The sequence below is a fragment of the Puntigrus tetrazona genome, chromosome 13, assembly GCF_018831695.1.
Source record: "Puntigrus tetrazona isolate hp1 chromosome 13, ASM1883169v1, whole genome shotgun sequence".
NCBI lineage: Eukaryota > Metazoa > Chordata > Actinopteri > Cypriniformes > Cyprinidae > Puntigrus > Puntigrus tetrazona.
Genome location: NC_056711.1, coordinates 19,287,216 through 19,304,715, shown reverse-complemented (window position 1 = coordinate 19,304,715; position 17,500 = coordinate 19,287,216). Strand labels below are relative to the sequence as shown.

Here is a 17,500-nt window from a genome sequence, read left to right as displayed (position 1 = left end):
TGATTCGGTGCGGATATGGACCGTAGACCGCAAATTGTCGACCGCAGAGCACTCTTGAACTCAGAAATGATTAACGGGCCGCATTTATTCGTCAGTGCCGCCAGTCGAGGTACCCTGCTGTACGTTAGCGGTACTCCAATCTGGGGAAACCGGGGTGTTCGCATAAACGCTCCAGTCGAGCGCAGAACTTGAGGCCAAAGCCTCAAACTCTTCCCCAGAGAGCCGCCAAGTGCATGAAAAATGAGTTTTGCAAACAGTCCCAGGCTTTCCTGCACCCCCCCCAGCTGCTTTTGACTATCTATTGATGTATTTTCTCCGGCAGCAGTTCTTGTTATTGCTGCAACGTCGCTAAGAATAGCTTCAATATAAACTCAAGAATGGGAACACGTGCAGGACCTCACGTGGAACTCCAGATCCCGGAGTTAGGCGCTCATCCACTGCATTGTTCCAGCGGCGTGGGGCCGTCTGGTTTATCAGTGGCTCTCTGCTCTTTAAAAGGACAACTTGGTGAACTTTCACTCGAGGAATGCTCACTCCTCCACGGGCTCGAATCTCAACTGTTTACACAAACCAGCCGGTGCTGCTCTGCTGTGTTTAGAGAAAGCTCTCAACTCTCGCTGGCTATCGTCCCTGTTACTGTTCTCCTACAATGCATGTGAGGATACAGTTATTTACGAGTTGGTCAGGTCTATTTATTTATATAGCACTTCATGCCACACTGTTCAGTTCAAAGCAGCTTCTCATTATTAAACGTGAAAATAGCACCGTTTATGTCGTAAAATTCATCAGGTGTGAAACATTTTAAAATTCAACGGTAAAGCAGCACTACTGAGAAAATAGTGTCATTGTTCTGCTCAGTTTAGTTTAGTGTTGTTGCATATTATTTGTTCAATTCAAGTTCAACTCAAACCTACAAATTTTTCAGTTCGGTTTGGTTTGACGTTGATTCAGTTCAAGTTGAATAAATGTTGTGAACTTCGTCAGTTCTAAAACAAATTCAGTTCAATTAATCATTGTTGATCAGTGGTCAATCGAAGTCCATCAATTACTGTATGAAACTAGTTCAGTTCAGCTGTAAAGCAGCTCTATTGAAGTAAATTGCGTCATTATTTAGTTCGGTGCTGATTCAGTTTTGTATGAATTGAGTTCAGTTCAGCTACAAAGCAGCTTAACAGTTTTACAGTTTAACAGTTAACATTATTCTGATCGGTTTAGTTTGATTTTGATTCAGCTCAGTTCAGTAACAGGAATAATTCGTAATTCAAGTTCATCAGTTATGAAGTGAATTCAGTTTCAGCTGTAAAGCAGCTCTAAGGACAACAATAGCGTCGTTTTTTCAGATTCATTCAGATTAAATGTTGATTCGGTTCAAAAAATGTAAAAAGTGTAAATGTTGCAAAGTTCATCAGTTATGAACCAAATATAGTTCCAGCTATGAAATATCTCTGCAGAAGATATCTCATCCGATCGGCTCAGTGCTGTCAAATCGATAATATCATTGAATATGAATTGTTTTTTAAACCCCATTTGCTATTTTTGATATCTTAAATTAACCATGCACATGTTATATTTCAACACTTTTACGTAAATCCTTGTGCACGCTACTGATCAACAGCATGAGCTTCCACGACGCCCTGCTAGTGTGTAAACTTGCACAACTGCATTCCAATCGTTTGCAGATGCTGCGATATATTTCAGACCCGTTCAGAATCGAGCCGAACAGTCAACAGGTGTGTGCACTGCTCGAAATAGCAAGAGAAAAAGCTCTACAAAAAAATACTAACAAGATTTGTTTCCCTCCAACTGAGATCTAAATCGGAGATCCAAACATAATTGTAATTCATATTGAATCCAGTTTATTTTTTTGTCAACAGTAAACCATTTGCGTGCCTTCTGTATGTTTGCGTGGCATTCAGTGATTTCTTGGGTTTCTCCGGCCTTTTTTTTGTATTGTTTTAAGCACAGCGTGAGGAATGCTCTGCGGTCTGTGACTTTCTGCTGGGGTCTCAACAAATTAGTAGAGCTTTTGAAGGTTTCAACTGGTTGTTCTCACTGTCATTTGGTGTTTTCTCTGTCTGTTTGGGCTCCAGGAAGAGAAGGGCATTTCCTGTATGCTGGTAGAGCTGGACTTCCTCAAGTGCAGCGTTGGGTTTCCTTTCATGAGAGCGCAAACCAAGGTAGTATGTCAATTTAACGGCATAACGATGTACTCGGTGATCTAGTTAATTATAGTGCAATTCAATTTAACCTTGTAGCTTTAACTTTTTTTTTCAGTACCATCTATCGGTGCTTTTCGACACAAGTCGTCTGTCTGGTGAAAATGAGACGCTGCTATTTTTAGTTCACGCTAGAAGGTGAGCTCGATTTAATGAACTTTCCCCTCTTTAAAAATGCATGATTTATTTCTATGCTTAAAATACGCAGGGTTCACATCATCAGTCCACTTTAGTGAATGTCATTGTTTATATATGAAGCAACTAGATAGATTAGACATTTGGACTGTTCCCCATTTGGCTATTTTGAGACAAATTAAGTGGTTTGCCTCGATATTGAAGTCATGATGATATTAATCTAATGCTGGCCAGATGTGTTTTCTTTGAGGTCAATGCAGCTCTCATAATACACACTTGGCCATCTTACAGTAGAAACTTAATCAATTATACTGTATGATAAAGACACAGAGCAGGTCAGTGCTGTTCAGATTTTTAAAAGATGTATCTTCTGTTGACCAAGCCTGTATTTATTTGATCAAAAATAGAGGAAAATACGACACATTTGTACAATTTCAAATAAACGTTTTCTATTTTAATATATTGTAAAATGTCATTTATTTCTGTAATCCAAAGATGAATTTTCAGCATCATTACTCCACACGATCCTTTAGAATGTATTTTTATATGCTGATTTACTGTATTTCTGTTTGACAGTTGCGCTGCTTATTATTTTTGTGGAAACCATGAAATGTTGTTAGCATTATTTGATGAATAGAAAGTTCAAATGAAAGCTTTATCAATGTCTCAACTGTTACATTTACTCAGTTTAATGCATGCAATGATTTAAATGTTATTTTAAAAAAACCTTTTTAAATAAATGACTAATGACCTAAAAAAAAAAATTTGTTATTGTTTATCAATATTGTCTTTTTTTCTCAGCGCCAATCCAGAACACGATAGCACACTTGATGATAACACATTGGAGTTGTCCATACCGCTGGTACATGAGGTGGATACAGCAATCACAGGGTGAGATTTACGCTTCACGAGAAGGCTTTGAATTCATCATCATTTATTCGCCTTCACGTTCAAAACTTGGTCAAAAAAAGATAAAAGTAGACACTATATTCCAATTCCTCTGAAGCCTGACCATCAAACACAAACACTTTCATTAAATGCATAAGATGAAAGTGAACATCTTTGGTGCTAATAGGTGAATCAGTTCATGCAGGTTTATAACATACGGGTAAGTGCATAATACAAGGGTTTTCTTTTCGTTTTTTTGGTGCACTATTCCTGTAATCGCTCTGCAGCCCATTACACTTCCAGACGTCTGATAACACCAGAAACATTTGTGCTCCGCTCCGCGTACAGCACTTACGTGCACATTTCTTTTTTTGGCAGCAGTTTCTTTGCGGCGCTGGTGAATTTCAAAGTTACAGGCTCACTTGTTTCGCCGATGAATGAGGCTTAAATACACAACATGTTCTACAGCAAGATGTACAGGCTGATAATGAGAACGTCCTCCCTGTAATGTTTTAGATGAGCGCGCCAGAGGCTACACTTTCATATATAAACGCGATCTCCAGGGGCTGCATGTAAAATCAGATCAAAGTCTGTTTTGTGTCATAACTTCATATGCATCAGACGCTTTCTGTAATCAGTATATGAATATTAAGATTGTATTTAGTACATATAGACAAAGTCATGCAACGCTTTGCAGACACATGGACTAGTTTGCAATGTTTCACTAAAATAAAGTCATTCTGACAGCAGCACATGTATTCTGTATTATACATCAAATGAATCATGTTAAGTGAGACATTATAACAATATAGCTCATTGAAGGATTGCCGTGGTAACTGTAAGTCTTTTTCTGCAGTGTGGTCATGCCTACATCTTTTGTGTATGGAAACTCAGTGGACCGATCACGCTTCCTTCAGCTGGAGGACATGGAGTGCAGCTTTCAGCCGCTCAACTTCACCTTTCAGGTATGTTCATATGCAGTCTAGTACATTTGCCAGAACATTTTTATTGCATATTCTCTATGTTAGTACAGTGAGCTGGTTATTAAAAACCCTGACAGTGTATCGTCATTTTTAATTTTTTTATTAGTGAGCACATCATGGGATCAATTACTTGGTAAAAACATTAATATGTTTGGTAACACTGTGATGACTTGTTTAATATTTTGATTGTTCAGAGTCATATACAGCATATATATATATAACTTTTTTTTCCATTCATATTTTGAATTAGATTTTATGTTTTAATTTTGTTGTGTTTTTGTCATTTTTCTTAGTTTTCCAATATAGGTTTTACTCATTATTTCAGTTTTATTTATTTTAGCTCAAACTTATATTTTATTTAAGACTGGTAACTAGTTGGAATAAAAATACGTTTTAGTTTGTCTAGTTTGCTTTTATTTCATGTTTTGATACAAAATAAACCTGCTTTAAATTATAGAAAACTACAGGATTGCTGAAGGCTTGCTTTAAGGCAAGATTAAAGACATTTAGGAATTGTTTTAGGGACAAAAACTTGATGCAAACAAGTAGCAATCATGGCATAAGCTAAATAATTGATGCTGAAATATAGTATAGAAAATAAGCCATTATTGCTTTATTGAAAGGCTTCACATTATACCTGTAATATATAAATAAAACAAAAGTGAAGGCACATTTTTACATGAAGTCACCTTTATAACACTTTTTAAAATATTGTTTCAAAGCAGCTTTAATAAAAAAAAATTAAATCAGTGATGCAAACAGAGATCAGTTCTTATTTAAAGCAGCTCGAAAAAACAGTTATTATTCAGTTCACTGTTGGCCCGTTTGATTCAATAACAATGTAAAGTTCATAAATTATGGAATGAGTTCAATTGTTGTATAAAGGAGGTTTGGAGAAAACAGCAATGCCACCAGCAGCTCAGTTCATTTCCATCCACAACCAAGCTATATGCTATATGAGGTGTACTGTTTGCTCTATTAGCTGTTAGTTGTTGTGTTGAGTGTAAATGCCAGCGTCGATCTGTTTCCCGTGTGTTGTTTGTGTAGGTGATAAACAATGGGCCCAGCAGACTTCCAGGCTCCACGGTGGACATCAGGATACCCAACCGCCTGGCTGGTAACGGAGCAGATATGTTTCATATCATCGACACACAAGTGAGTTCCTGCCACTCTATCTAAACGTCTTTCTCATCGTTTATACAGCTGCCCATGTTTGGAGGTGTTTTCTCCAACCTGTTTATGTGAGGCATCATTGTGTGCTATTTAGCATTACACCACAGCGTTGTTGTTTTCTGATTGGTTGACAGAGTCTAGAATAATTTCCGTATAAATTCACCACGATTCTTTCTAAGCTAGTAATACACACTATTGTAAGCAAGATCTTCACTGTACTTTTAGAGCTGCGTATATATTGATGTGGGAAAAGATTTAATTGCGAAATCGTATTTCTCTGTTATTTCAATGTAAAATATGTATTAATTAGTTTTACTTTGTTTGTTTATAGACTTTTTGAAGCAGCAGGTTTGCTTTGCTAGTAGGATTGCATTTGGTCAAAAATTGTGTTATTACATATCAGTATGATAATATTATTATTATTATAAATAAACAAGAAAATAAAAATATTACTGATAATATTTCAGTGTAAAAATTATATTTAAGAAATATATAATAATGAATAATCTATATAAAATATAACAAAATAATAATATTTTTATTGTTCATTACAACTATACTATCCAATAATAGTATAGTCTTAATTTCTACATCAAGCTTTTATATTATCAGAAAACATCAGCTTCTGTTTTGTCGACAACAGGAGGTTTATTATTGCATCTCATTAGTATGATGGTGCATGTTGTGTTGCGTAATGCACCCAAGCTATTTCAACTTATTTAAACCCAAACCCGCAGTGTGTGCAGAGATCAGTTAATGTAGCATTTATTGTGAATTGATGAAAATGAACATAAATTGCTTCATAGCTGCATTGCAACCTTATAGGGCACACTGGTTTGTAACGACGGCCCTGTCATTAATTCTTTATCATTTTGCTATGTAATTTCCAAACAAGCATATTTAAAATTGAAAGTAAATTGGCAAAGTAAGTACTTTCAGCATTTTAGAGACAAAAAAAAATGTCTTCATGTTATAAGTGGGTTAAGATACATTGGTGCATTTTAACAACCGTAAGGCTTCACATTGTGCCTGTATTGCTTGCATTACGTTTTCAATAATTCTATGGTCCAATGATAATTTAGTTTTACTTATATAACCTTTAAAACATTGTTTCTACTTAAGGTTAAGTATAAGATTACTACTTTATAAATGCCGCAATTGTTGCATGTCTTGAAGCTAAATATACAGCGCTAGGCTTTATCTACGTTATATCAACAGAAGCGAGGGCAGGGTGTTGATTATGTTCTCTTCTAATACAGTGAGGTCAACATCCTCAGGCCTGTAGTGCTTTCATAGGTGAGAGATAGGTTTAGGTAGTTAAACTTACAATAAGCTTATACTGAAGGTAGAAATTCAAGACCAGCGCCGCGTACTGTGTTGTTTTAACCCTTGCATCGGTCATATTGCTAGATCAGGCTAGGGATCGACCTGTTTACTGTGAATGGGAGGACGGGGGAGGTTTGTATCCCATATGGAATCACTTACGAGAGGATTAAACGGTTTGCACGAAAGGGTGGAATGGGACACTTGGGGAAAGCTTCTGTTCACCCTGACTAACCTGCAGCACAGTGGCAACGCCGGGTAACTCGACTCAAGGAGGAGCGGAGGTTCCCGGGAGCCCACATGGACAAGCATAAACACTCGGCCTAATTAAAAATGCACACGTGGAGGAATTCCACTCCTCACATGACTGAAAACACATGGGGCATTTATACATAAACAGCTCGGGCTGGTCCCTCGATGCTGGTGAGATGTCTTAAATTAGAGAGGGTTACGTGACATCAGCTTTGTTAAAAAAAAAGAAAAAACTATAGTGAGCTGCCTTCCAAACACATGCTTCACCCTCTTTTTGTGTCCAGATCAATTTGGCCCGTATTTAAACAGCTTGAAACCCTAATTAAGCAATTTATTCATGAAATTTGGTGACTTTTTCATCGTTTAGGGTCATGAATGTGCTTTGGAAAGACTTTACAAATTTTGTGCCCACAATTAAATTATGCAGTTCGCCAAAAATCGACACTCTGAAAAACAGAAAACCTTTATAGTAGCATAGACCAATATATTTAAAATACATTTTGGGTTCATTTCTCTCTTAAAACTGACAAAAGACCCATTTTATTAAAACAAGCAAGGGCTTAAATCCAGAAGTTATTTCCTTGGCAAGTACACAGGTGTATTAATGTGGTGGTAACAAGCCTCAGTTTGTACTCAGTGAGGCAATCAAACCTTCAAATGTCATTGAACACTGGTCTATTATTGTAGACTATAGATATGTAGCTATAAATATGTTGACTTTTGTAACGTTCTCAGCATAATGACACACATTTTTGTTTGCATACATGTGTACTGTATGTTTCTGGTCTGATTTTAATGCAGAAAATGCGTCTGCCGTGTACATGTCCATTTTTACTATACTCCCAAAAACAGATGTATACTCTGCATATAGGTGCAGATTATTTTTCTTGCTCAATACCGTTATGACCTCAGAAGACTTTTGCCGTAGTGCATGATTTATAAACGAATACATTTGGAGGTTTGCATGGCATAACCAGCTTCATATCCATGGCTTTTCTGACATAGTAAAGTTGCTCTGTAGCACACCCGGTACAGCATTACACTGAAGTCACGATAAAAGAGCTTTGTTGCTTCAAAAAAATTTATTTTAATCTGCTATTTGTTGACACTATTGGTTGGGTTATGGTGGATTTAACTTTTACACACTCACCAGATATTTAATTTCCAAAATTCGTGTTTATCTGTTTCCTGGAAAATTGAAACCAATGTTAGCGCCACTCCATTTTTCGCATTTCACGTTTTAGTCTGAAAGTATTAATGTAATATCAATTTGCAGAAGTGTTTTTCCAATGAGCCAGGGTTTTTATATTTCTCAAAACACCATCTAGGGAGGTAAGTGTTGAGGTTTGAAGGTACTGTAGTGAAATCAGCCCATGAATGACACACTGTTGATTTAGACTAGTGTGTTCGTAAAGTCATGCGTGAAAAACGGGCAGAGATCCTTTCTTTGACTTGAGAGAAGACAATGTGAGGTCTTCAGATGTTTTCCTCTATGGAGGTCTGATGGGAAAGGATGCTGGTTAAAGGAAGAGGTGAAGTGTTCCCTGGGGGCAGCGGGACATTAAATCACTCCAGATGGGACACGCTGTCAGAGAAAGGCTTCCTAACCCCCGCCAGGGAGGAACTTCCTTTCGTTATCTGAATTGCTTAGCAGGTCTGAGCTCACTGGATAAAAGATAATGTCTGTGAGCATCTCAGCACATCGCCTTCCAGTCATCCAGCACTCTAAAAACCTTAAACTATGATGTATTGTGTAAGTGAAATGTTTTAAACTTACAAATATGAGGCAGTAAGTCATATTGAGTCAGTTATGGACTTTTGGTAGAACTGAATAAATAGGTACCATGTCACTAATTCAATTCAGTAGACCCAAGTTAAAGCAACTCAGATATTTGAGTAAGTCTGTTTAAAACCAATATTTATGTCGAAATTCAGTAAACTGGTTTAAATTTGAATTCACTAAATATTACAACTACTAGTCAATTCACCTTTATTATATAGCACTTGCGATAAAGGCAGATTATTTTTTGTTGGGTTTTTTTTAAGTCTCAAAGCAGCTTGACAGCATTAAGCAGGAAGATAACATTAATGTTCTGTTATAAATCAGCTGGAGCAGGACACACACACAAAATATCACTTATGTTCAGCGTTTACCCCTTTATACAAGTCAAAGCATGCTGGGAAAATCAGATTTACCCTTCTTTTTGTGTGATTGTTAAACATTGACAACGTATAAGTTATTTTTATAAAATAAAGAATACTGATAAGGAATGAGTAGTAATTTAAGTATTTAAAGCTGATCAGTAAAAGTTATCCAGTGCCCAAATCATTTTGATTGAAATCAGGGTTGTTAAACTAAATCTGAAATTAAAACAATAAAACATATGTACAGTTAGTTAGCAAGGGAACATTTTAAAAACTATATACATATAAATAGAAGACTACTAAAACTCACAAAACACAGCCAATTTTTATTGGAATAAAAAATAAAAACAATAATATCTCTATAACTATGTTCGTTAAAATGTATGTTAGTCATTCAGTTTGTTAGTCAGATACTATTGTACTAACTTGTTATTTTAGCTGTGATTCACTCATTTTCTGGTCTTCTTTGGTCTGCAGGTATCTGAAGGTCGAGGGAACTGCACGTGGCACAAGAACCCCAAACCCTGCACAATCCCTCAGGACAAAGAGAGCATCTTCCACACCATTTTTGCTTTCTTCACCAAATCAGGCAGAAAAGTTCTGGTACGACAAAGCACTTATTGTTCATAGTTCAGAGGAAAAAGCGAAACGTGTGAAAATGGCACTCTAATGGATTTAGCGCTTGGAAATAAGCCATATTTGCATATTTAATGTTGTTTGCCAGGCGTTTTTGTCAATGCGTGTACATTAGTGCGGTGGATCACAGCATTTGATGCCCCATAAAACACTCAACTACTCATTTCACGTGAGTTTTTATGCTGAATGGTATCCTGTGTCAACAGGACTGTGACCGGCCTGGCAGAGCGTGTCTTACTATTTCCTGCAGTCTGAGCTCTCAGGCTAAAGAAGAAGCCACGAGTATAGATGTGCAAATGCTACTGAACACTGAAATACTACAGAGGGTGAGTTATAAAAAGTTACTGAAGTGTCAGTGGTTAAGACTTCAAGTGTTGTAGAATTGAGGCAACAAGCCTTAGTTATAGCTTAAACTAGTTAGCTAACTAAATCATCAGCTGTTTACCTACTGTAAATATACACGGTAAACTAAAAGAAGATGATGAATTATATTAAGAATAATTCATATTTATTATTATTGTTAATAATTTATCAGACACAAATTCCATGAGGATCTTTTTGAGACAGATTGGTCAAAATTCAACACAAATTGTAACTAATGAAATAAACCAACAAACAAAACACCCATATCCTGATAAACTAGTCAGAAAGTTAATTAATTACTCTGCAACAAAATATCATACAATTCCACTTAGTAGTAATGGAAATGTTTGAGCAATGTCTAATTTACATGGAGTGTTGTTATTTTTATTATTAATATTAGATGAAAAACCTAAACAAAATGTAAAAAGGTCAACAGAAATTGAAATTATTAAAAAAGAAAGAAGTATTTGTAAAACATCACAAAAACACTTCACAAAAACTAATATTAAATTCTTTTAATATTTTTATATTAATAAATACTATGATAATACTAAAATAATTTAATAATAACAATGCTTCATTTCTAAAATAAAATTAAAATAATGCTTAATTCATATAAATGTCTCAGTGTTACCATTGAGATACTAATCTAGTTTCTAATAATTCTTTCCTGTTTTCATTTTAATTTTAGTTAAAGGTTTAGTCATTTTATTGTGTTGTAATTTTATTGTATCGTATTTGTATGGATATGTTTTTTTATTTATTTTTTAGATAGTTTAGCACATTAGGTGAAAACTAACATAAAATGTTGCTTTTACATTCATTTCGGTTAATGTTTCATTGCGATTGGTTTTAATTTTAGTGTTCAGTATGTTAACTCGGGTCTGTGGTGGCGTGTGGTTTGCAGGACAGCTCCTCTGTGATCCAGTTTGTGACACGAGGTCACGTCCAGCTGGACGACAGGGCCGTGGAGGTCTCAACCGGACTTCCAGACGAGATTTCTGTAAGTGATCAAACGCACTGGACAATATTTGTACTCCTCTGACGTCCTAGCGGTTTTCATTGTAAGATCGAAAGGACCCCTGATGCACGGAGGAAAATGAAATTGTCCTATGGCACGATTCTAAGCTCTAAGTAACCGCTGAGATCCGGCTCAAGTTTGCCGTTCATCTGGGAGCAGGGGGCTTTTTTTACTCTACAGCTGTGCCCCGAGAACAGTCGCCTCTAATACTGCAGACCTCGGCGTGCCGATTGATTGGAGGAACATGGGACTGTGTTTCCGTGTCTGGTGCCATGGCATCTCGCTCAGCTGATTGGGTTTCTGACCCAGTTTCGGCCCCCCGTTTGTAGCATAGTGGCCAATTCCTAATAGGGCTGTTAAAAGCACTTAGGAAATGCAGGGGTCCCAAAGCAATCCGTTATTGAGTCACACACGACGCTCCCGGGGGGCAAACCCTGGACACGCAGCTCTCATTTACAAACGGCATTGACGGCGTATGAGCATTAATACCGCACAGTGTTGTAGCGTGTGTTTAACTGTAGGGTTTCTGTCATGTTCACAGCAACCTGAACTAATTAGAAATGACAGACCAACTGTGAGCATTAAACCTTTATATGCTGCCGTATCATTAGTTTAGTCAGCTGAACTCGACAAATGCTTGAGGTATATTTAGTGGCGTATTTATATCTTACACTTTAGTTTCCATTGAATAAAAATAAGGCCATATAGAAATGTTTATCCCAAAGAAGGCACGTAGAGGAAGATGTTGCAGCACTTTTAGTTTTTAACTAAAACTATTGAAATATTTTGCCTCAGCAACTAATTGAAATACAATAGATATTGGCTTAAGTACTAAAATGACTAAAACCATTAAAAATAAATTAGTGCTAAATAAATAGAACCCCCAAAATTAATAAAATTACATTCAAATTAAAAATGACATTGAATATAGAACTCAGATCATTTGATATTAATAGATTTTTATTTTAAAAAAGCATTTTGATTCATAGAGATTTCATTGCTCGTGTTAATACGTTGCATTGCTTTTATTTATAACTCAACCAAATTCTATTCAATAAATAAAACAATATTTATTAAATAAAACAATAAAATAAATTGATTCATTGAAACAAATCTGAAATAAAATATAAATATTAAAAAGCAAAGAAAGACTAATTGTTATCTATAGGTTGTTAAAATCTCTTCTAAACTTCAACAAAAGTCGTATCTCGGATATTAGAGATATTATCTCTCTTTTGTGATTTGATGGGGGCCACAAACGGCAGTGTTTTTCCCATCAACCCTCATATTCAAGGAGCGAAATTGTGGCCAGAAACTGAAGCAAGATTTATCAGGGCTGGCATCTCGCTCCAGACTGGGATTTTCTGCTAGCTTTTCATGCAACATTTCCATCCAGATCCATTGAGGGGACCGTTCGCTGTGTTTTTGTGGCAGTACATTATGGTTTCAGAGGTGAAATTCTTCCTCGTTTGAGGGTCAGCGAGCGCAGATGCCCTACAACGCATATTGTGCATGAAACCCTGCATGCGTGTTACTCGAAGGGAATGAGAGAGTCATCCAGAAATAGTCGTTCATTTAAACCAGACTTCAAATAACCACGTCCAGTTGTAAACAAATGAACTCTTCCTGGCATTCTGATTAATAAAAACCCATCTTTGATCGATTTGTTGACTTGAAGAATGAAATCTCATTTCCTTTTGATCGAGTCGACACCCAATATACCGTAGACGTTATAAAATCCAGGAAATGACATGGTGATTCATGCAGTCCGTGAAGTCCCGCTGATAAACGCCGATCTGTAATATGTTTATTCAAGTCGGTGAGGTTATGCCGAATGTCGCGTCCCGTCTGGTACAGTGTGTTCAGTCTCTCTGTGTTCTCCTGCAGCTGGTGTTTGAGGCCCTTCACAGTCAGGAGCCCAGGGGTTACGTGGTGGGATGGATCATCGCCATCAGCCTCCTCGTGGGAATCCTCATCTTCCTGCTTCTGGCGGTGCTGCTCTGGAAGGTAGTTAGTTCCTCGGTCAACGTCTTTGTTGGTTCTGGAGCAGCGTCCCGGTTTTAGGAGCTTGAACGACATTCTTATTAGCCCAGATTTTGGGTTGGCAAGAAAGCAGCGACCGTTAAAATATGTCACCAGCCACATGTTTTGGGAAACAAAAACATTTTATTTGGAGAGGTTCGGTCACTGTATGTCACTTGAGCGCTTATTAGGTTATAGGCATTTAAAGGCGTGCGATCAGTTGAAATCATCGATTATTGATCGACCAGAAAATAGCCCTAGTCCACATACTGTAAAGTAATGGCTTAAGACCAAGCAAAAGCAATATGTTTATATAAAAAAAATATATCAGAAATGAATATTTAAGTCATTTTCAACATTTACATAAACAGTGACAGAAATATGTTACTTTTATACAGTTTACTATACAGTTTACTTTTCAAAATAATAGATAGATAGATAGATAGATAGATAGATAGATAGATAGATAGATAGATAGATAGATAGATAATGTGTGTGTGTAATTAACATTTAATTCAGTTTACTTTTACTATAAAATATTAAAATATTTCTGACATAATTTCATAATATTTTTTATTATTTTTTTATTTAATTTTTAATAATTAGTAGTATAATAGCTAATAATTGAAAATGTGCTATTAAATTTGCACTTTCATTATCATTGTTATTACTTTGCGAATAATCACTACTAATAATTATTTTAATATCATTATTATTGTAATTATTATTATTTTAAAGATTATCATATAACGAAGATATACGTTTAAACCATTTGAAAAAAAAAACCCAAAACATTTGACCCAAAAATAAAAAATATGATGGTGTGCTATGAATTTTACTGATATATTTATAGTTGATCATATCTGTAAATGTAACATTTAAAAAAAGTTTTATGAATTTATTTCAGATGATAAATTTGCTCCAATTCGCAAATAACAGAATCTAGATAAGTAAATACATAGATAATAATAATATACAGAATCGGTGGAGATTTTTTTACATTTATTCTTGATATCTAACAAACAAGTGGAAAGCATTTCCTCCCTCCTTAATGAGATCATATGATATTAATGTTTAATCATTAATATATTAAATAAACATACTACTAAGCACTCACTTCAGCACATGACTAAAGCTGGTGAGCAGTAATGTTTTTAACGCGCATCGCACACATTGTGTTCATGAGCTTAAACGTGATCATCTTCTCATTTCTCACCGATTTTAGGATTGAATTTATTGATAGAAACATTCCTCCAAATCCAACAGAAAATGTCGAACCGTGCAAATATACATCAGACTTTCCAGTAGACATCTGTCCTCGTTGGTCCCAAACGCAGAGGCTCCCAGACGAGGCCGTGTCCTGCAGCAGAGCGGAGAATGTGACCCATCAGGTCATCGTGTCTTGAAAGAGCCGAGCCACCTGCTCGTGTGCAGCGTCCCGTTACCTCTAAATTAGCATCGGGACGCTTTTAATATCCTCTGCCGAGAAAAGACAGAGCAGAGCGGATGCGGGTGAACTGGTTTGCCTGTACTTACAGTACACGAGCACCTGAGACATAAAAAGAAACGACCAAACGATGGCCTGATGGAAGTCCGTTTAGGACCCGGACTCGTCGAGGGTCACATGTCCCTCATTCACACACTACTGTTGTTGTTCTTGGCCTGAGGGAGAGCGTAAAGCAACAAAACACAGCACCGACAATCATTTACACGGACACATAAAACGGCTTCTCAAACAAGCCCTTCTTTTCTTTTTCCGCTCCGTTACTTTCCAGCGGGAATACTACAGCAGATCCTGGAATGTCGGTGCAGGGATACGTAACCCCCCCCTCCCCAACCCCAAAAAACCAGAATCTGCCAAAATAAACCTCCTCAACATGAGCAGCACATGTCCAGTTCCTCCAGCTTCAGGAAATGCCTGGAGAGAGCCGGGGTCTGAATCAATAAACCGCATTCAGACAAAGACAAACCTGTTGAGTCACAGGAAGAGGAACAGCACATTTCCTTCTTTACAGCAGCTCTGTCCGCGTCGGCCGGCCCGCTAGTTATCTGACAGAGAGACGGTTCGCCCGAAAATGACATCATTTACCTGCTGCTTCGTTCCTCACAATCTGTGAGACCTGCTTCCTTCTGGAAAACACTAAAGAAGTGCAGAGCCGGTGTTTTTTGTTAAGTGAAAAGCTACATATTTCCTATATGCTAAGGTGCAGTGTAATTATACATTTAAAGGAATAGTTATGCCATTATTTACCCTCGAGCATTTACGAACCTGTATGAATTTCTTTGTTGTGCTGAGCACAAAGGAATATACAAAGGAATAGGCTGTTTCGGGTCACCATTGACTTCCATAGTAGAAGAAAAAAAGTCAACGGTGACCCGAAACAGCCTGGAACTTTCTTCAAAATATCTTCATGTCCGGCGGAAGTCAGAAATTCGTATGTCGTGTGTTAACCTTGTGTGTGTGTGTGTGTGTGTGTAGCACACTAAAATATTTTTGTGTCCTTCGCTGCAGCTCAAATTTCACTAATATTTTAACATATTCAGACATTCAATCCAGGCATCAATTACACCTAATATCTTTAGTAATGGAAAATGATAGGATGTAAAAATATTTTTGGATGCTTACATGATATGGGTATCATCAGTCCCGAGGGATTTCATAATGAAAAACTTAACTTGTGTTGTTGGGTCAAGGCCCTAAAAATGAGTGGTATTTTCATATACTCCATTTAATTTGATTGAATAGGTATTTTAATGGCTGTATATCTGACAGCAGGATTGCATTAGGTTTGGTGCGTTTGAGCTGCCAGTCAAAGTTTCCACCGAAGCAGTAGTGTTTCATGTCTTCGAAGGCTGCATTTATTTGATCAAAAAACGAAGGAAAATAGTTCAATATTATTGCAATTTAAAATAACTTTTTTATTGTAATATATTTTAAAGTGAATTTTATTGCTGTGATGCAAAGCTGAATTTTCAGCATCATTACTGCAGTCTCCAGCGTCACGAAATCATTCTAATAAGATTGAAAACAGTTACGCTGCTTCAAATTTAGTTTATTAGATGAACAGAAAAGCTCATCTTAATACTTAATACTTAATTTAAGAAAATCTTTTTGTCCACACGCTTTTTGTATTTTGTAATAGTAAAGTAACACGTGATTGGGCAAAGTTTTGTCCACTGTTCCTCCTTGTATGCCGATACTCAGCAAGTATGTGTTCGTTTCGCAGATGGGCTTCTTCAGGAGACATTACAGAGAGATCATAGAAGCCGAAAAGAACAGGAAGGACAGCGATGAAAGCTGGGACTGGGTCCAGAAGAGCCAATGAGAGCTTGGATTGGGTTCAGAAAATCCAATAAGCTGCTAACTTCACCACGGCTCTCTCCTAAGACCCAGACCCTCCAGCCTTCCATATGTGGAAGAAAAGAATATTCTCCAGATTTTTCGGAGGTTTGACACTTTTTGTTTGTCGTTGATGGTGATGTTCGAGGTGTCCGCGTGGACCTCCATCGATCCCCGATGGAACCGGCCTCTTTGCCGGTGGGTCCGAAGAGACGGAAAGAGAGACTTCCTGGAATGAATGTGGATATCGTGTCAATACTAGCAGACAATTACAACCCTCAGGGCGCTGTTGAAAAAAAAAATCTATTTTTTATAAAACGTATTCCATACTGTATAGAAGAGAGCTTCAAGAGTTGTTTTTAAAGCACTGATGACTGACGCACGCCAAAGAGTTGATGTTATTCCTTCACAGTGTTCTGGTGCACATCGGTTTTCAGATGAACCTTGAAGATGGATTGTACCTCTTTGTCCCCTCGAGAAGCCGACTCGCAAAGAGTGCAGAGCAAAACTTGGTGTCCTTCCTCCGGACAGCTTGCATGTTGTTATTGCTCGGTTCGTTAAAGGAGTAGTTCACCTCAAAATGAAAGTTTGCTGAAAATGCACTCATCGCCGGGCCATCCGAGATGTAGATGAGTCCGTTTCTTCGTGAGAACAGATTTGGGGAAATGAAGCATGAATGGGTGCCGTCAGAATGAGAGTCCAGACGAAGTGCCTTGATGCACAAAGAGTGCTGCGAATTATTGCGTTTTTATCAGCTGTTTTGACTCTCATTCTGACGGCACCCATTCACTGCAGAGGATCCATTGGTGAGCAACTGATATGATGCATTTATCCAAATCTGTTCCCATAGAGAAACAAACTCATCTACATCTTGGATGGCCTGATTACATTTTCAGACTCTTCTCATTTCATTTCAGTCCAGTTAACAATATACGTTCTCGGCTTTAATGTGTTTTGTTTAGTATATGTGAAATTCACGGTTTAGAGCATTATTTGTACTGCA

The 17,500-nt window shown here is 37.1% G+C and overlaps 1 protein-coding gene across 1 annotated transcript in view; it reads left to right on the top strand.

Moving 5' to 3' along the window:
* itga9 (integrin, alpha 9) overlaps positions 1-17,500 on the top strand; it is a 76,012-nt gene that overhangs the window by 57,326 nt on the left and 1,186 nt on the right. Inside the window, exons 19-28 of the mRNA XM_043255441.1 lie at positions 2,091-2,177; positions 2,275-2,354; positions 3,153-3,242; positions 4,096-4,204; positions 5,270-5,377; positions 9,593-9,718; positions 9,958-10,077; positions 11,022-11,117; positions 13,023-13,142; positions 16,385-17,500. The exon at positions 16,385-17,500 is cut by the window's right edge and continues 1,186 nt beyond it. Coding sequence (XP_043111376.1) covers positions 2,091-2,177; positions 2,275-2,354; positions 3,153-3,242; positions 4,096-4,204; positions 5,270-5,377; positions 9,593-9,718; positions 9,958-10,077; positions 11,022-11,117; positions 13,023-13,142; positions 16,385-16,483 — 1,035 coding nt within the window. The 3' untranslated portion in view covers positions 16,484-17,500. The remainder of the gene's footprint in view (positions 1-2,090; positions 2,178-2,274; positions 2,355-3,152; positions 3,243-4,095; positions 4,205-5,269; positions 5,378-9,592; positions 9,719-9,957; positions 10,078-11,021; positions 11,118-13,022; positions 13,143-16,384) is intronic.